This window comes from Hyperolius riggenbachi, chromosome 5 (assembly GCF_040937935.1).
Source record: "Hyperolius riggenbachi isolate aHypRig1 chromosome 5, aHypRig1.pri, whole genome shotgun sequence".
NCBI lineage: Eukaryota > Metazoa > Chordata > Amphibia > Anura > Hyperoliidae > Hyperolius > Hyperolius riggenbachi.
Window position 1 is genome coordinate 216,764,120 of NC_090650.1, and position 21,556 is coordinate 216,785,675.

The 21,556-nt window shown below is 42.3% G+C and overlaps 1 protein-coding gene across 2 annotated transcripts in view; it reads right to left on the reverse strand.

Annotated features, from left to right (window-relative positions):
• Positions 1-11,881: 11,881 nt before the first annotated feature.
• The window catches only part of GALNT1 (polypeptide N-acetylgalactosaminyltransferase 1), a 236,347-nt gene continuing 226,672 nt past the window's right edge, over positions 11,882-21,556 (reverse strand). For both annotated transcript variants that reach the window (XM_068236664.1, XM_068236665.1), the window contains one exon: positions 11,882-13,120. In XM_068236664.1, coding sequence (XP_068092765.1) covers positions 12,974-13,120 — 147 coding nt within the window. In that variant the 3' untranslated portion in view covers positions 11,882-12,973. The remainder of the gene's footprint in view (positions 13,121-21,556) is intronic.

Genomic DNA, 21,556 nt, shown 5'->3' on the forward strand with positions numbered 1-21,556 from the left:
TAGAACGCACAGCATGCTGCACTTTCACTACAACGTGCAGCGTTACATGTAACGCAACGTGGGCACTGTTAACAGCCCACTTGTGTTACATTGCTGTGCGTTGGGGGAGCGTTACAGGCTGCACTAACGTGCACCTGTAACGTCCCAATGTGAAAGCAGCCTAAATCCTGAAAATTTCAGCAAATCAGTTACAAACTGACAAACTGGTGTGATCATCTTTACTGCAAAATAGCAATTTGTTGGGCTATTCAATCTGGCAGCATTTTAAAATCCAGTGTTATAATCCAATGAAAGAAAATAGTGACTTTATACGTAAAATTAAAAAACTAAAAACAAATGTCAGAATGTTTTTTAGGAGGTTTTGCAACAGCATTAATGTGTGGTTGATTTGTCTTCACTGGAGACTGCTGGTTACTGTGGAGACCACATTTTAAAAGCTGCAGTCCAGGCACAAAGATTTCTCCTAGCTCTTTATAGACATTCTGTATACAGTATGCAGAGCTTGCTTCTGTCTGTATATTAAAGAGACCCTAAACTGAAAATAAAAAGTCAAAATAACCATACACAGGTCATACTTACCTCCCGTGTAGTCTACTCCTCAATATCTTTCTCCTCTCCTGCGTCCCGTTTGTCCACTGTGGTCAATGGAATTCTCTGTCCTCCAATTTGAAAATGGCCATTATGCCATAAAAGCTTCCTGGTCAGCACACTGTTAAACTGTAATATCACCCACTTGAGCCATAGGGAAACATGGACATTTCCTTGCACATTCAGTTGTAACTGACAGCTGCTGATATATAACTGACAGCAACTGGTATATTTCAGTTCTGACAAAATATTGTCAGAACTGGAAGGGATCACTGTAAGAAGAAAATGGTGAGCTTCTGAGAGGAACTGACAGTGAGGTAAGTATGTAATATTCATTTGCAGCTACGTCATGTGTTTATTTTAAATAATTTTACTCGCTTCAGGATCCCTTTAACGTCTCGTTAGCAGATGTGAAATAAATGATTGTGAAACTACCTGGTCAGCAGCTCAGACACTGGCCACTTCCTGCACCAGTTCCATTGCTAAATGCTGCAGTCTGAACTGCAAGATCATGCAAAGCATACATCATTACCCACAAAGCCTAAAACCAACTCTCTAAAGGGCCAGTTTCCACTACATGCGGTGCCATGCGATCACTGCACCGGAAGCAAAATGCAAACAATTCACGTCAATGGAGTAGTTTCCATTGACGCAAATTGACCTACATGATCCGGCACAATGCGAAGCGGGGGAAATTATGGATAGCATGCTGCAGCTTTCCCCAGCACACATCCGAAACCCAATTGCCGCTGACGGGAAGCTGCATGACACCGCATCTGGATATCCGGCTCGCAGCTGGAAGTGCTTGCTGCTGGATGCAATGGGTCGCATCGCATCCACGCTAGTGGAAACGGGCCCTTAACTCCTTGCCGACCACGTCACGCCGTGGACGCAGCGGCAGCCCCAAGATCGCCTAACGCCAATCGGTGTAAGCTCCTTGGGGTGTGGTTTGCAGGCGATCACGCGCATCCCCGCTCTGATGACAGAGCTTCTCCTCCAGTCTCCCAGCGGCGATCGACGCTAGGAGACTGTTAGATGGCAAAACTGACGTCTATCTATTCAGTACAGCTGCGATCTAAGGCTGTACAGGGGACAGCCGTGTGGGGGTAGCAAACAGCGTAGACATAGAAGGTATGACAGAGGTCATTTAACAATTAGGCACATTGGGACAGCAGAATGTGGGTACCCAACATCATCTGAACTTGGTTTTGGAACAGTTAACACACAACACATATAAAGTTCAGGGGTACACTCAAAAGCACATTCAAATAATTGTTCAGAAGATGATTGCACATGCTAGGGGTACTGCATGGGAAACAGCAGGCCTGTCAATGCAGACCGAGTTAACAGCGGATTTTAAGATAATGGCGCAAGCTTTTTCAGAAGGTAGAACTCCTTTACAACTTAGACTTGATAAGGAGCGATTTATCGATTTTCCTGGTAAAGGATCTTTTGCATGGAGGCACCAAGATGTTTAGGTAAACAGATGGAAAGGGTGCGACAATTCTTTATGCACCGCTACTTCCTTAGTTCCTACCGATGGAGAAACCCAGGTAGTTTTTCCAGTAGTATCCCTGGGTAGACCTGTTTCCTCAACACGTCTTACACCATGACCTGAGAGGTGAACATTTTTTGGTGCTAGACGGGGAGGTGAAACAAGGAGACTTGTCATGCTGGCAATTCTCAGATAAGTATCTGTGTTTGCCAGGACAAGTCAGGTGGAGTGAGGGAGCATGCTGGCTCAATAACACAGAATGCGCAGTTGCCATTCAAAAGATCCATCCCGAAGCCAAACCAGTATTTCCTGTGGCTGAAGGGAAAGTTTGTTTTTTGTCTAATGACCCATTAATGGTACATTTTCATAATTGTTCCAAACAGGTTGATCTTTCAAGGGGAACTTATTGTGTGAGCGGAGATCCCCTATGGATCAAGTAATCTACGTCATTCCTCAAATTGTTAAGATAACTCTAAAGTTCAAAGCTCGACAGGAAGTGCCCATCCTGAGGGATAACACGCCATGGGACAAATGAGTACAGGTTTTGACACAAGACCACACTTTGTTACAACGGTTAAACAGAACACTAAACTAGAGGTGATATTTCACCATGATCAGGGGATCTTAAAGAGGTTGAACACAAATATAATCAGGTGAGTTCCAGACTGACCTGGTGGAAAAGGGTTCTGGCGATGTTCCAGGGACATTCGGACTGGGCCTCTGCAGTTCAAAATTTCTTCCTACACCCACTGGTTGTAGTGATGGGGATGACAATCTTGGGCATCATTATACAGGTGAGTTTGTGTGTGAAATTACGCAAACAAATTAACATGGTTAAGAGATTGGTGCCACATAAACTCATGAACCAATATTTCCAAATTAAGCGACATACAGGGTTATGGGTATAGGTTTCAACAGTACCTATGACGGAGCTAATTGTTTAAAGGCGTTCTTTTAGAAGACACTTGGCACTGCTCCGTTGCTTAACAGACAAACAAGTTTCACTTTTCTGTGATCATGCAAGTTTGTAAGTGATACGCAAGTGACGCAAATGCTGAGAACGTGGTATATAGGGACCTAGAAGTAGGGACTCCCCAGATGGCCTGGTTACAGGAAGGCCAAGAGGTCTTGCCCTCTCTCCCAGTGATAACCACCTAGAGCAGAGAAAGTGTGTGAGCACGAGCATCGAAAAGTGAAACATGAAGAAAAGAAAACGGGTGCTGTTGGAATCAGAAGCACGGATCTGCAGATCAAGCCTTTTCAGGGGAGATTGTTAGAATATAAGGCCTCGGTTATTTGGACTGAGTTTAATTAAAAGGCTTGATTCGCAGAGTCTACCTTTAAGCAGAGTTTCTCGCAGAAGAGATGATGCAGGCAGTTACCAGGAACATGTTCCTTGTGGAAGGCCACAGGTCTAAGCTGCCCCGACCGTTAGACGACAGAAAGGTAAACAAAGCAGATCTTTCCAAAACATTGCATTCTTTGTAACTAGGGTATTTTAAAGCAATGGAATATTAGTAAGGTGGGTCATATGCCCATGCCCGCCAATTGTAGGCTTGGGGGTATGGCTCAGATGATGTCACATTTAACTCTTGTCATCTTATCTAACTGTATGCTGTATATATAGAATAAGAGCAATATAGTCTAGATATCACGTAGCTTAGATGTAACGTAGTATAGACTGAACATAAAGACTGATTACCATTCACCAGGAATGGAATCAAGAAGCTGTAACGCAACAGACTTACTACAGAACAATCTGCTTTGCTAAGATGTAACGAAATGTACTGTCTTATATGTTGACTGAAAAAACTCCTAAACTTTGAGGACGCCTAAGAAGTTCTATCTCCCATGCTGTTGCTGTGATGAGTCTTGTTTGCAGCTCTTATTAACCGGTTCGGCCTATCTGGACGAGCTTTCTCGTCCAGATAGGCACTGCTGCTGTCGCCGGCTCGTGCGCACGATCGGGCGTGCTCCCGCTGCCCGCCGATCAGTGAATGGGAATATAATTCCCATTCACCGATCTAACTTCCCCGCAGAAATACCGACGCTTTCTCTCCAGAGAGTGCGGTATTTCTGCCCCCAGGAAACTTCTCCCCAGCATTTTAGTTCCTGGACGCGAGATCGTTCGCATCCAGGACTTTTTTCACTGTGGCCAAATAGTAAACTGCACCCACATACATTTTTAACAAAAAAAAAAATATTATTTTACATTTAAAAATTAGCAGTTTCCCTCCCACACCAAAAATTACGCACATACACTTTTTTTTATAAAAAAAAAAAAAAAAACAAAAAAAAACAAACAACAAATAGTTACCCAAGGGTCTGAACTTTTTAAATATGCATGTCAAGAGAATATGCTATTATATTATTTAAAATTATAAGCTTATAAATAGTGATGGACGCAAATTGAAAAAATGCACCTTTATTTGTAAATGAAATATCGGCACCATAAATTGTGATAGGGACATCGTTTAAACGGTGTAATAACCGGGACAGATGGGCAAATAAAATACAAAACTATAATGGCCAAAAACTGAGAAACAATGAATTTTTTCCATTTTTTTCTTATTCTTCCTGTTAAAATGCATTTACAGTAAAGTGGCTCTTAGCAAAATGTACCCCCCAAAGAAAGCCTAATTGGTGGCGGAAAAAACAAGATATAGATCAATTCATTGTGATAAGTAGCAAGAAAGTTATAGGTGAATGAATGTGAGGTGAACGTTGCTCGGATGCATGAGATTTTCGCCACTGCGGTGCTGAACCGGTTAATGAGTTGCTGGTGCCGGAAAAAAGGTGTAGTGTTGTTGCCAAGAGCAGAGAAAATACTCATATTTGTTTCATTATTTTTTAAATACTGGTAAATATTTATATAAAAAAAAAATACTGGGGGAGCGATCAGACCCCACCAACAGAGAGCTCTGTGGAGAGAGAAGGGGGGGGGGGGATGTGCAGGGGGGAAATCACTTGTGTGCCGAGTTGGACGGCCCTGCAGCGAGGCCTTAAAGCTGCAGTGGCCTATTTTGAGAAAAATGGCCTGGTCTTTAGGGGGGTTTAACCTCCTTGGCGGTATGAAAAATACCGCCAGGAGGGAGCGCAGCAGTTTTTTATAAAAAAATTTTTTTTTTAATCATGTAGCGAGCCGAGGGCTCGCTATATGATAGCCGCTGCTGAGCGGCATCCCCCCGCCCGCTTCGATCGCCTTCGGCGATCTCCGATCAGGAAATCCCGTTCATAGAACGGGATTTCCTGGAGGGCTTCCCCCGTCATGGCGACGGGGCGGGATGACGTCACCGACGTCACTGACGTCGGGACGTCATTGGGAGTCCCGGGCCACCCCTCGGCGCTGCCTGGCACTGATTGGCCAGGCAGCGCTGGGGTCTGGGGGGGGGCCGCGCCGCAGCAGATAGCGGCGATCGGGCAGGGGCCGGCGGCGATCAGAGTGCTGGCGCAGCTAGCAAAGTGCTAGCTGCGTCAAGCAAAAAAAAAATTATGAAAATCGGCCCAGCAGGGCCTGAGCGGCACCCTCCGGCGGCTTACCCCGTGTCACACACGGGGTTACCGCCAAGGAGGTTAACACTGCAGTCCTCGAGTGGTTAAAGAGGAACTTCAGTGAAAATGTAATAAAAAAAATGTGCTTAATTTTTACAATTATTATGTATAAATGATTTAGTTAGTGTTTGTACATTGTAAAAGCATTCCTCTCCCTGATTTACATTCTGACATTTATCACATGGTGACATTTTTACTGCTGGCAGGTGATGTCACTGGAAGTAGCTGCTGCTTGCTTTTTTGGCAGTTGGAAACCACTATTTCCTACAATGCAACAAGGTTCACAGACAGGAAACTGCCAGGACCATGGTCCTCACAGTTTCCTGTGGGAGGGGTTTCACCACAATATCAGCCATACAGAGCTCCTTGATGATCAGTTTGTGAAAATAAATGGATTTCTCATGTAAAAGGGGGTATCACCTACTGATTGGGATGAAGTTCAATTCCTGGTTATGGTTTCTCGTTAAAGGACAACTGTAATTAGAGGAATATGGAGGCTGCCATATTTTTTTTTCCTTTTAAAGAGACTCCGTAACAAAAATTGCATCCTGTTTTTTATCATCCTACAAGTTCCAAAAGCTATTATAATGTGTTCTGGCTTCCTGCAGCACTTTCTACTATCACGGTCTCTGTAATAAATCAAAGTATCTTTCCCGTCAGACTTGTCAGCCTGTGTCTGGAAGGCTGCCAAGTTCTTCAGTGTTGTGGTTCTGCTATGAACTCCCCCTTCCAGGCCCCTCTATGCACACTGCCTGTGTATTATTTAGATTAGGGCAGCTTCTTTCTTCTCTCTTATCTTTTACAAGCTGGATAAATCGTCCTCTGAGCTGGCTGGGCTTTCACATACTGAGGAATTACAGACAAAGGCAAAGCTGTTTGCAGGAAGAAACGAGCAGCCTGAAACTTCAGTACATAAGAACTGCAGGGGGAAAGAAACACACAAATGATCTCTTGAGATTCAAACGGAAGGGTGTATACAGCCTGCTTGCGTATGGATGTATTTTCTGTGTGTGGACATACTGTACATCAACCTACATCCTGTTTTGGTGGCCGATTTGTTTGTTTACAAACAAACTTTTTAACCACTTCTGTACCACTATGGGTTTTGCTGATCGGTGCTGCGTGGGCTCTCCAGCCCGCAGCACCGATCAGATAGCAGCCAGGCCGATCAGACTTCCCCCCTTTTTTCCCCACTAGGGGGATGTCCTGCTGGGGGGGTCCGATCGCCGCCGGCTGCTTGCGCTTGCGGGGGGGGCTCTTCAAAGCCCCCCTCCGCAGCGCTTCCTGGCCTCCTTCCCCTTCCCTCCCTCTCCCTCCCCCTGTGAGCGGCGCAGGACGGATTTTCGTCCTGCGCCTGATGGGATAGGCTTTAGCCTATCAGATGCCGGCGATCCCCGGCCAATCAGAGGCCGGGGATCGCCGATCTCCTCTACGGCGCTGCTGCGCAGCAGCGCCGTATACATGTAAACACCGGGGAAGATCTTCCCCGTGTGTTTACATTTACCCTGCGAGCCGCCGATCGGCTCGCAGGGTGTTCACGGAGACACCCTCCGTGAACTGACATAAACGGCCGCTCATACGAGCGGCCGTTTCCATGGAGTACACTTCAGGATTCAGGGGCGTACATATACGCACCGAGAATCCGGAAGTGGTTAAAACTGTTTTTAACCACTTTTAATGCGGCGAGGAGCGGCGAAATTGTGACAGAGGGTAATAGGAGATGTCCCCTAACACACTGGTATGTTTACTTTTGTGCGATTTTAACAATACAGATTCTCTTTAAGCAATGGCAGTTGCCTGGATGTCCTGCTGATCCTCTGATTCTAATCCTTTTAGCCGTAGACCATGAGCATGCATGCAGCAGATCAGGTATTTCTGACAGTGTTGTTAGATCTGACAACCACATGCTTGTTTCTGGTGTTATTCAAACACCACTACAGCCTAATAGATCAGCAGGCAACTGGTATTGTTTAAAATGAAATCAACATGGCAACCTCCATATTTTTTCTCACTACAGTTGTCCTTTAAGCTCTTATCATTTGAAAACAATTTCAGACAGCATATTCAGCTGCATGAGCTTTGTTTCATATGCAAAGGTGGGATTGTTAGCATGCTGGTATTTTTAGATGTGTGCACGGAGCTGAACTTGAATATTGAAAATATCACAGTGATTAGAAAGCACCATAAGGCTAAAGCCTAGTACACACTTTCAATTATGATTGGCCAAGCACTGACCAATTTTACCATCTACATGTAGTATGAAGGTTTATCTACACAACCTGCTCATAGCATTTAACCACTTTACCCCCGCGCGTACGTATTTCTCCGCCCCTTTTTCCATCCTTTAAAAACCAGGGACGGAGAAACACGTACTTTCCGCGTTCCCGACGCTGCCCGCGCTCCCGCTCGTAATCACGCCGCCCGCCGCTAGTAAAACCGCCGCCGCCCGCTCGCCCAGAGATCAATGAACGGGAAAATCCATTCCCGTTCGTTGATCTAAGCCCCGCAATGATCAGCTGCTCTCCTATGGGCAGCGCGATCATTGTGAGAAAAAACTCACGTGTCCAGCCTCCTTATTCTTCCTCCAAGCTTCCGGAAGGAAGCTTGGAGGTCGCATTAAAACAAAAAGTTACTGTGGCCATCTTGTGGCCAAATAGTAAACTACACCCTAACATTTTTTAACATACAAATAAATGACTTTTAACACATAAAATTAACTCATTACCTCCCACACTCCCCATTTTTTTTTTTTGTAATTAAATTTTTTTTAAAAAATTTACAATTAAAAAAAATACATAAATAGTTACCTTAGGGACTGAACTTTTTAAATATTTATGTCAAGAGGGTATAACACTGTTACTTTATAAACTATGGGCTTGTAATTAGGGATGGACGCAAAACTGAAAAAAATGCACCTTTATTTCCAAATAAAATATTGGCGCCAAACATTGTGATAGGGACATAATTTAAATGGTTTTATAACCGGGACAAAAGGGCAAATACGTTTCATGGGTTTTAATTACAGTAGCATGCATTATTTAAAAACTATAATGGCCGAAAACTGAAAAATAATTATTTTTTTCCTCACATTTTTCCTATTTTCCCATTAAAACACATTTAGAAAAAAATAATTCTTGGCATAATGTCCCACCTAAAGAAAGGCTAATTGGTGGCGAAAAAAACAAGATATAGTTCATTTCATTGCGATAAGTAATAATAAAGTTATAGACGAATGAATGGAGGGAGCGCTGAAAGGTGAAAATTGCTCTGGTGGTCAGGGGGTAAAACCCCTCAGTGGTGAAGTGGTTAATATCGGTTATTATTATTATTGATCTGTTGATCCTCATACTACATGGAGGTGGTAAAATCGGTCAGTGATTGGCTAATTATAATTGAACATGTGTATTAGGCTTAAAGCCTGGTACACACATCAATTTGGATTGGCCAATCACTGGGCAATTTTACAACTTCCGTGTAATAAATGATCGTGAAAGGTTACCTACACAATCTGTTATTGGTATTCAAAATCTGTGGGTTATCATGCAACATGGTGGTGGTAAAATTGGTCAGTGATCAGCCTATCAAAATTGGATGTGTGTACCATGCTTAAGGTCACAGTGGGAGCTGCGTTGTGTTCCCTGTAAAAACAGGAATGGTAACGCAACAGAGGAGAAGCACATTATGCTCACGCTCCGTCACATACAGTGAAGCACACTGTCAATGAAAAGTATGCTTCACTGTCATTGTAAACGTGTGCATTGCATTGGAATACTGGAGTCTGTTGGAGCGCATTGCATCAGATGCACTCTGAAAGTTGCATAAACGAACAATTGCAGTTCATTGCAGCATGTTAAAATGCCTCTGTTACTGCAATACCCCACAGCAGTGGCGTGGCAATAGGGGTTGCAGAGGTCTCAACCGCATCGGGGGCCCATGGGTCAGAGGGGCCCTCCCTCAAGCACAATATTAGCTCTTTATCGGTCCTATGCTGATAATAATCACTTCTATAGATGCTTTAAATAGTAGTAATCATTAAACTGTTCCTCATCCCCTTCTTGCACCTCTGATACTGTTGTTGTCTTTGGCAGGTTTTGGTGCGTTGCATCAATTGTTACGTATAGAGTGTTTGGGGGGGGGGCCATGTAAAACTCCCACCGGGGCCCATAGCTCCTTAGCTACGCCACTGCCTCACAGTGATTGTACATAAAATCTTTGCCCCTTTATTTCTGGCCAGGCCAGAGGGGGCAGTTATGTGTGAAGGCTTTGTCACTGCTGCCCACCAGTTCAAGGCAACAGTATCCCCACTGCTGTCAGGTATAGAGTGCTATTAACTAGAGCTAGGGAGAATATCCCAGCTCATACATAGAGATGGTCAATAAGATGCTAGTAAATATGGCTTGCATTTTAATTTAATGCAAACTGCATGTGGCTTGGACTGGGCCAATCAGGATATGCAGGAAGTGCATTTGATTAGCCCAGAGCTAAACTGCATACAATTTCTTACATACAACTTACATACAATTCTCTTTACCAACCACTTTGGCCTAGATGCTGGTAGTACTTAAAGGGACACTGAGCAGCTTTAAAAACACAATTTGCACTTACCTGGGGCTACGCGAGGTCCCCCGGCCTGAAGTCGCCTGTGCATGTCCCTGCCGCGCACTCTACGCGTCATAACACTGGCTGGTGTGAGAGTCCTGCGCATTTACAGTTCAGATCTGCCAGTGGGACCGATAGAGGAGCCAGGACGACGCCGGGGGACCTCGAGGCCTATGGTGGGCTGGAGGAAGCCCCAGGTAACTGGCCATTCCTATGAAAGCCTCAAGCAGGCTCATGTTGTAGCCACATAGGAAAGTCCAATGTTCTTAATGTGCAGTTTACATTGATGGACCCATAAGAAGCAAATATAAAAACCTATAACAGTTACAGTGGGCAACTTCTATTCAATAATGTTCAATATAACAGAGAAACTCCATTTGAAGGTTATATAAATAACTCAGTTCTACCTTACATTAGAAATGAGAGACTGGCTCAAAAGCCATCATGAATCATTTGATAATTTCAAATGAGATCATTTAAGCAGGACTTCAAACATATGCACTCATTTACATGCACAATTAAGCACAGAATTCACATTGTTATCTTACGGGTTTTCAATGGAAATGAAATATGAGATAAAGTGAAGTCAGCAAAATCTTAAAAATATAAAAGGCACTAAAGGTGCCCCATACACGGTACAATAAAAACGTTTGATTTTCCAGTTTATTCGACCAACATGATAAATTGAATGAAAGTCAAAATGAATCTTTTTTTTTATAAAAAAAAACTGAATGATTATCCCGGTTTTTCAATAAAAATCCAATCGGTTATGTTGGAAAAATCGTTATATTTGATCTAACGGGATAATTGAAGTTAAAGAAAAGTGAAAAAATTGTTCCATGTATGGGCACCATTAGGAAGTTTAGTGAAAGAACCCAATTTTCAGGTTTTTACTGCTGTATTACATTTTTTTCCCATTCCCCGTAAAGACAATTAGGGATTCATTCCAATTAGACATTTTCCCTTTGTCGCAACATTTCTCCACACTATTAAAAATATTTAAATTGCTGTCTATATCTTTAGAAATCCTTGTACACATGCTAGACGGTTCTTGGACAGGCAGGCAGATGGAGCCAACCCTGCTAAGAATCTAGCATGTGTACAGTGACCCCCAACCTCCCTTATGCCTTGGCTAGCGATCAGCCCAGCAGATTCACTCAGCTGAGCACTGGCAGTGTTCTCCCCACTCACCCTGCCCGCCGCACCATCAGCCCTCCACCTACCCACAAAGCAACAGCATGCATAAGCCTATAGCTAGAGGCTAGCAACACTTATGGCAGCCTAGCTATAGTTATAGCTGAAGCTATACAGAACTAAAACAGAGGTGCTCTGACCCTCCATCCTCTCTATGTTCACAGTAGTGCGTTACATCGTAACGTGGCTTTCCGCACTGCTTTGCACCACCTATGCGACACATTGCATGTAGTACGTTAACAGTGAAGCATACGTTTGATTGACTGTATGCTCCACTGTATGTGGCGAAACATGTGGATAATGTGCGGTGTGACTTTCCCGTCCTATTCCTGCTGTTACAGGGAATGCAACCACCACTGTGAACCTAGCCTAAAGGAAAATGTTTTGCACTATGTTTTACTAACAAACTTCCCCTACTGACAGAGAATCAACATTTCAAAAAAGAAAACCACCTTGTCATATTTTGTTTTTATTTTTAGAGACAACAATGTTTTGGCTAGAACAAACTAAATTTATTGCTGTGTAAAAAAAAAATGTACATCAGTATGAATGTTGGGCACTACAATCAGTCACTCAACTGCATTTGTCAGTAGACTGGAAACTTGTCTCTCTCTCTCTAAATTCTTTTGACAAAAACAGACTGACTGCATTATATAACACAACACTAATGTTGCACGGTATTATTAATTCTGCATTTTAGAAGGCAAGGCGAACAGACATCATTATGGACCTTAGTCAGTACCCAAACAACAGAAAAGAAAATCAAGATAAAAAAAAAAATGAAAAGACTTTCCCCACCCATATTGCGGCATTTCTCTTCTCTTAAAAATTAACGTCATTACAATCATGAAAAATAGAATCTATCCATCACTATCGCACAACTGAAATAAAGAGTTTTATTTGTTATTGTCCCAGCAGAGGTAAAAAAAAACCTACATATAAATCTGATATTTGCTATAACAAATTGTACTCTTGATATATGTATCTTTTTTCCATCTCTTTTGGAACCCTGTTTTTTTCACATGTAAAACAAAGTAAGTTATTTGGAATCGTGGTTGTCCATCCTGTACATTCTTTACTCAGGATATGCAGCACATTGATAGAACCACAGAGGGTGGCAATGGCCTGGAATATAAACGTCTGACAGATGGTACAGTATTTAGAGGGTACAGCTGTGCAGGCTCACTGTACTGATATGCCGTTCTCCAGGGTGGCGGGAGGGAACCAATGCATTCATCCGCACTGGCTTTTTAGTAAGTTCCTTGATAAGGGAGGATCTTCCTTCATGTAAACTTCGGTGTGCACAGTTCTGATACAAAGTATACCATTTTACATCCTCATAGAGGTGGGCTTTTTTGCAGCTCCTGAAAAACCAACAAGGTAGTCTCGAGCTGATATGTGCCCCCGGCTTGTACTTTACAGGTGCAGAAAATAGTCTCCTTTTCTGGATACACATGGATGTGCAATTCATATGTGCAGAGGTAGCGCAGTCAATTCTCATTTGTTGACAGGTTTCATTTTACCATGTTGTTTGCCATAGATCTTCTACACGCTTTCTGGCAGAGTGACGTTACGCAGAAGCCACTGCTGGGAGCGGCTACCGCTGCAGTCTCTGATGCTGGGGACTTGACTGTCTTCTTCTGCTGCTTTGTCCAGGCATTGGTTGCTGTTCACGTGGATCAGTGTTAGTTTCTACAAGAAAGGAGAACATACAATAAATAGCTGGATTATCAGGAAAAGCTATTCATCCACTCCTTTTTACATCCCTTGTTCCCAGCTGGCATCGGTAAATATGTGTAGCATGCTATTCACTGGCAAATTAAAGCTGACAAGGTATTTAAAGGACTACTATTGTGAAAAATTGTAAATACATTACTTACAAAATGTACATTTCTCCGATAGTACAATGCACTATAAATTATTTTTCCTTATGTTGTTGTCACTTAGGCCCAGTTTACACTGGCAATTAGTGGCAAACTGATCCGTAAAAACAGATCTGATTACAGGGTGTTCGGATTTGTTTTCACTCCGTTTGCCGTTCAGCTGCTTCCATTCAGTTTCCCCAGATCCCCCCAGACTCCCATCAGCAAAGTTAATTTTGCTGGCTGCAACGGTCTGTTTCTTCACTAGTGTGAATAAACTTTCCATTTTCTCATTGCCCCCAATGCAGTGCTTCAGGTTCCATTTCCATTCCACTGGGCTCAGCAGTATGGAAGAATTGCTGCAAAACCAAATTTGCGGTCAGTTCAGTGGATCGTGTGGAATGAATCCGTTCTAACAGACCAATGAAAACGGATCCATAGGTTAACATTGGATCCGTTCGCATCCATTAGGATCCGTTCGTAACTGACCCTTTTTTAATGCTAATGTGAATCGGGCCTTAAAGTAGGTAATAAAAAGCTGACAGATTTAGAACTATCTCATGGAAAAGTCCTAGTATTACCTATATTCTTTACAAAGCCACTCAGTGGAAAGAATCTATAGAAAGAGTTCAGCCAGCTTCCCTACTCATTTGCACATTATTTCGGCAGTTGGACTGAACAATTGCAGTTCAGAAAGTGATTTTATCATTATATTATTATAATAGATTTATAAAGCGCCAACATATTCCATGGCACTGCTTTTATAAAAAACAAAACAAAACAAAAAAAACAGAATGCACCATGATTAGATGGATTAGTCCAAAACCTGACATATCTGTAAGATTGTCACTATCTTCTGTGAGTGACAGCGACATAAGAAAAAAGTAATTCATAGTGCATTTTACTTTGGGAAAACATACATTTTTATGTATTTAAATATTACGATTTTTGCAATAGGTGTCGTTTAACTTTACTCGCTTCTGACACATGCTTCAGGTATAAAGAGAAAGGGCACAAAGGCAACAGCCACTGACCTGTACACCAAAGTTACAAGGCAGAAACTCTATATCATCTCTTGTTATCGCTGTAGATTTATACAAATAAAAGACAGTGAAGCTAATGCTTTATAAAATGAATTTAGGAGGGTGCTTCTGAAATAAGCCTTTATAAGCTATACTTGTCTCAAAGATAAGTGAAGAAAGGAATTGCAATACAGAGTATTAGCCAGATGGTATTTATTTTCAATCAAACTGAACACTATTCATGTGAATCACAATACATTATGCTGGAGATGCAGACAGCAACACATATTTAATATTTACACATAACTCTTCTTTATGCCCAGTGAGATATTTATTTCTGGGAGTGCAGCAGTGCCACTGAACACAGAACAGATTTACAAGTGCTTTCTGTGCCCATCAGCAAATATAATGGAAGTCTAGTTCCTTTAGGACTGTGAAGGAACACTCCAAGTTTCCCAATGGGTCAGCCTAAATATATGCATTTTAAAGAGAACCTGTAACAAAAAAAGTTCCCTTGGGGGGTACTCCCCTCGGTAGGGGGGTATCCCAGGGTCCCAATGAGGCTTCCCCCTCCCTTGTAGCTGCAGGCAATCTAGCGCTGGCTCCCCCGAAGTCTCCGGCAATCCAGGCTCGACGAGCTACATTTATTTACTTTCCCTGGCTCCAGCGGGGGCGCGGTTGTGCCTCAGCGCGGAGATAGTTGGAAATAGCCGATCTCGGTCGGGTCCGCTCTGCTAAGCAGGCGCAGGAGACTTGCATTTGTGCAGTAGAGTGGCCCAACAGCGATCGTCTATTTCTGCCTATCTCCGCGCGGAGAGCCGATACTGCGCCTGCACTGGAGCCGGGAAGGTAAATATTTACATCCCCGCCGTTCGGAGGGCCAGAGCGAGACTGCCGTGGGACACAGGAGGACGGGGGAAGCCTCCATAGGATCCGGAGGCTTCCCCCTACCGAGGAGAGTACCCCACAGAGAAACTTTTTGTCGTTACAGGTTTTCTTTAACTGAAAGCTTTTTCACAACGCACTGCGGAAAGCATTTTTTTTCCCGTGTGTTGTGAATCCAATGTTTACAAAATGGCATGAAAATATGTGTTAAAGTGCATATGTTAACGCATGCATTGCCAGTGTAAACCTAGCCCCAATCTGTCTTCACTGAAAGCTGCTCTGCCTCCTAACAAGCCTGGTTACGATTATTTTTAAACATTTTGCAGCAAAATAGTTGCATGAACCCCATTGACAGTCTGATTTTTTTCCAGATTTTAGGGTCTAAAAGCGGTGCAATTTTTTTAGCATTCTTTTAGACCCTAAAACCTGGAGTGAAAAAAAAAATAACACTGCAGAAAGATCTGCAGCAGCCCCAGCACTCACTCACCTCCCTGGAATCCAGCGCTGCAGTTTGCCCTCCGTCCTCTGGGTGGTGCTGTAACCCTATAGTGAGATTGCCAGGTGTCCTCATGACAACAGACGGCGATTTCACCAGCGGGAAGCAGAGCCTCGGATGAGAGGAAGAAGCATGGCGGCTGACGCCCCCGGGAGGTGAGTAAAATGCCCACTGCGCAAACTGCTCTACACAGACCACCCGGCGGCTACCACGAGTTACGCTCCTAGCTTGTTCTTGGTGTTCAATCATGAACGTGGCTGACAAATTGAGATCATCCAAGGGAAATTACATTACAGGCATTCAACTTTCTCCTTCTCTTTTCACATAACTATTTTAGATGAAGGGAATGATGGATTGATATATAGTTACACACTAATCTGATTTTTGATTTTAACATGTAATAAACTATAGGTTAGTTTATTAAATAGGGTGTTGCAATTTATTTAAGATTTATACAAATATGGCTAGATAGGTAGCCAAAGTGGATGCAACTTATTCTGTACCCAAAGTAGGTGCCTTACATAAGGTAGTAAAAGTATCTGCATAACATTATATACTGGTTGGGTAGGTGGGTATGTGTTAAAGTGAACACTAACCATGAGGAAAAAAAAAAGTTTCACTTACCTGGGGCTTCCACCAGCCCCCCTGGAGACGTCCTGTGCCTACGTCATCTCTGAACGATCCTCCGATCCCCTGTAGCCAGCTAGTTTCATTTTCTGTGACAGGCCAGTCACTGGGCCAGTTCGCTTGCTAAACCCTGGCAGCACGTGTCCCTTGATCGTGCTTCGGTCGCCGTGGCCATCCTGCGCATGTGCAGGCATACTGCGCATGTGCATGACGGCCATGACGACAGGAGCGTGATCGAGGGGCGCTGCACTGGAAAATGAAACTAGCTGGCTACAGGGAACCGGCGGAAGCCCCAGGTAAGTGAAACTTTTTTCTTCCCTCTCGGTTAAGGTTCACTTTATCACTTCCCTACCATCAGTTATTTCCCCTAAAAACTAGACCAATTTTCTACATTTCATACTCCTTTCAATCATTCGCCAAAAACTTAATCGTTACTTATGACACCTAAATGATCTATACCTTGTTTGTTTCACCACTAATTAAGCTTTCTTTGGGTGGTAATTTTTGCTAAGAATTTTTAACTTTGTATGCATTTTAAAAGGGAAAAAAAGAAAAAAAATGGAAAAAACAACTATTTCTCTTTTTTACACCATCTACATTTAAAAAATAAACAGTGCCACTGTATAAAAAGACTTCATGTTATTAATATATTTAAACCGCTTTATTTTAACACTTAAATTATGTTGGCTAAGTATGTTGCTGGTACAATGTATGGCAAAGATACAGTATTTTATTTTGAAACAAAGGTTTTTTTTTTTTAATCTTTATATTGCATTAATAATGAAAAGTCTATAATTGTCTAACCAACAGGAAAAATGCCACAACTGTCACCATTTTTTAAAGTAGGCATGTAGGGATAATCAATCATGGGTACTTGGTAATATACAGACTGTTGCAGTTTGACTGAAATTTTCCCAAATGTAACCATCATTTTGAAAATGATTTTTTTTTTATTCAGTTCTATATCCAATTTGTTGCTGTTTTTATGTCAGCAGCCTCAACTTTAAAACACCCCATAAATATTCTAGCACTTGTCGTGGTGAAAATGGAACCCCATATGCCTGACTTTACACTGCTCTGTGCACACAGTGCACTGTTAAAGCACTTCACATCTAAACCTAATTTCCCCCTTATGGACCAAAGCAGTTTTAACATTTTAGCCATGTCCCTGTTTGAGTGCAAAGTATGTACTTTTCCTGCTGTATTATATCCCTACCCCCACCCTGTATTGATAGCCAGATGTGCCCCAGTATTAGCCCCTCACCCCATATTGATTGCCAGATGTGCCCCAGGGTTAGTCCCTACCCCCCCCCCCCCCCACCCGGTATAGATAGCCAGATGTGCACCAGTATAAGCTTCCCCAGTATAGACAGGCATTTTTTTTCAAATAATGGTATGTTTTAGGGCATTTTTATACTTTATCTGCTCTTTTGTGTTACTATAGAAAATGGCACAGAAATTGTATGCAGTGAAAGACACCCATGCAATACTTTGTGAAAGTGATAACTTGTCTGCATGTGACAAGAATATTTTTTGGAAATGGTTATTACAACACAGATAAAGCAGCACTGCCTGCCTCCATAAGTGGGCAGTGACACAGACCCAGCAGGCAGTATTGCATCATAAAGGTCATGCTGTAGTGTCGGACACGGTGACTGGTCAACTCCTCCCGAATTTTTACTTCAGGTTCACTTTATCATTATTATTTGTTTTGTTTTATCATTTCTGCTATTAAATAAAGACACTGTAATGACCTCATGTTGCACAGATCTACATGGCTATCCTTCTGTGCATCTAGGATCTTATTAAAAGAATGAATTATATCCAAACATAAAAGCTGACAAGTTCACAATAGTGAAACAAATAAAGAGAAGCTGCATTTTAGCTAAGTACTGTATTATATAACAGAATGAACTATAACTTTACGACACTGCAAATGGTGGGGACGTAAGCCTGAGCTGCATTGGAATGAAAAGAAGTAATTTTGGGAACATCTGTTCACATTTTTAGAAAAGGTGCTGCCCAGCAGGTGTTACAATGCAGACATTTGGGCCATGTGCCATGTTAGCACTCAGTCTAATATCTTGGCAGCAATTCACACTACCTTCATAATGGAAAAGGACATATTAAAGTCGTGTTAGTTCTCGCATTGTGGCAGGACAAAAGAGAAAAACGTTCAATGCAACAGCAAATTAGCTTTACTTGCTTACATTCTGAACAGCCAACAAATAAAAACTTGCTTTACAAGTGAATGATGGGAGCATCAGGGGGCTTTGTGGGAATTTCAAGTCTGAAAGCTTTAATTGGGAACAAATACAATGAAGAGATATATCACCTCCTGACAATTAAATAGCTAGATGCTGCAAGAATTATAACCAAGCTTCAATACATGAAGGACATGAAATGTAAGCGAACTGAAGAAAAGAAAAAAGTGTAAAAACTCATTTTATGGGGTTGTTCACATAGAATGTGTGTAAAAACTGACAACTTGCTTTTCCCCGTAAACACGGTGCACAGTTTTACCAGAATAATGTACTGTGATGTGTGACCATAAACGCCAGCATTTCTATGTATATGAACACAGAACGTGTGTTGTGTCAATTGACAAGTGTGAACAAAGCCTTAGAGATTCATTTGTATTTTATCAATTGGGTGATAATTTAAAAGGCAACAGGAATATAAAGATTTCTTATTTCCCAGGTGGTAAAATAACAGTCAAATCTGCCTTCATGGCTCCATCTCTTTTGATCTTGTTTCACCATCAAACCCAATACCTTTCTAGGATCATCATCTGATGCCAAGTACCTCTAAATTATGCACTAGATCTAGAGAGCAATATGACATTTTTAAAGTGACTTAAGTAAACATGAGTGTTCTAAAGTCAGCATACATTATCAGATGTTACGGTCAGTGAAGACCACATAACAAAACAATGTTTTTTATTCCAGAGATACCCCCCCCCCCAAAGATACGCAAATCAGTAATGCTACAAAGAATGTCAGGAGGAAGCCACTCCCTTTGACCTTTTTAAGCTTGCCTAATGGTACTTTAATGGGAATGAGAACGTACTTTACTCACTTCCACTTTGCAATATCACATCTCCATGCAGACATATTTCCGTGAAGGTAATCTTCAACTATGTTCAGCATCTTCATATGATCAGCTTCTATTGCTTGGATTTTCTTCAGGGTAACTTATTTTTTTAAACTTTGTGAGCATATCACAAGGCACCAAAGTGTGTCCATAAAAGATATTCTACAATACCATTTTCCTGCTAGCAATGTATGGGGTGCGTGGCGTACTCTGAGGCTAGATACCAGTATGCCCACCTGAGTCTTTGGGGAGTTCGGTCTGCAGAACTCACCCTTGGTGAGAAGAATCATACAAATAGATGTGTGCAAAAATCCAACCCCTGGGAGGGAGTACTGACCTAATCCCTTTCCTTAAAACTTCCACAAAATGGGTGGGCAGGTACCTGGCCTTGGGATAGGCTATGCAGTGGGCGTTGTGGGCAGGCGGCAGGACAGGTAATGTATACCATCCTATGTAAACATGCTATTACAGATCTGCAGTAGTAAGGAATTACATCTAGCATTAACAGTGTTAGTACTTAAAGCTCCAGTCCTGGCTAACTTTAGTTTTTATATGCATAGTATGTGGAATGTATTACAATCCTGCAATTCCTACAACCTGGCTTGTTGGTTTCCTACATGACTGTCAGATGTGACCTTGTTTGACTAAACAGGACCAACCCCATCCTATCATCACCAACATGAGGTAGTACACGGAAAAGCTGGGAGGGGGCACCACCTAGTTTTTCATTCTGAGCTCAGAGCCAACCACCTTTTATCTACTACTGAGAATGATAAGGTTAGAGCAGCGTGAATTGTTTTATATTGTAGGTAGGGAAAGAAAAAGATGTGATTTTAGGAGAATACAGCCTGCCTCTGTTAAATGTATCCTAGTGGTGATGGAGCTGTTGCATCCCTGTCTTCTGTGAGTAGAACAGCTGGGATGGGTGCCAATGCATTCCTGCTACCACTGGGAAATGCTGTGGGCAAGCGCTTTAGGAGAACCTACTCAGTCATGCATTTTGGTGTTTCTCTTATCTGCTGGGATGTGCCAATCTTTCCATGTGTGTTGTTTCGAAGGTGTGCTGGAAAATCCGCAAAAAGGCCCTGGATATTTGTGAAAATAATAGTTATAAAATTGTAACTGTATTTAAAAAAAAAAAGATATTTTAAAAGTATTTCTGTGTATCGATTTAGGAACTTAAAGGTGAGTCCCACCGGGGGTATGCTCTATCTGGGACAAAGCCTACCTGCTGTGATTTTGGAGGTGTGCATTTTACCCTATGCGTTATTGGAAAAGGACTGAAAATGACAAGTAGGAAGAAGCAGGGATGAGTGGTATATCTTCGGCCATTCACGCAACTAAAGCTGTAAAATGATGATAGCAATGGCCAATATCAAGTGTTAACAATACTGTAGCAAGAACGTTGGGTCTTTTGCAACTTGGGATGCCCTTTTACAGCGTCGTCATGTTACAACCAATCTTAACTGTCTCCGACCACACTAACTGCTGCTGCCTCCCCCTTTATGTCTGCCTAAAGGCATGTTTATCTTAAGAATGTCTTACAAATATGATGTAATCAACTATTTCAAATATTCATAGTATTTAATATTCAATATTTTTTATGGTTTTAGAAAAATGGTTTCTAATATAGACATGTTGGTGGAGTATATTACAGACTCTTGAGAGAAAGACAAAAACACTGTTAAGAACAGGAATTTATCTGGTTCTTTGCGGATGCACATGTGTCCCGTGCATTCCTATTATGCTTTTCATTGATCTGTTAGATGAAGAGCTTGGAGGAGTGTCACTGCCATCCAGTAACAGCTCCAGGTACTGCAGGACAAAGAGTGTGTTTCAGCAGAAAGTGGATGCATGCCAGTAGGGTCAACAGAAGAGGTGAAAACCCCTTGGTGCGATCAGGCCCCCACACTCCTATGCTCAGCTGCTAAGTGTGCTGCAGTGCTTAATTTCAAAAACAGGTAACATTTTATGGTAATGTTTACTGTGGCTCTAAATCCCACCAAGGCTCAGGAACCACAAAAGTGGGGGTACCTCAACTTCACAACACATAGAGGGTCACTCAAGATCAGGCTTAAATTTGTATCACAATAATCACTGCAATCTATCTACAACTGAGTTATAAAGAAGCGGTCCAATAAAA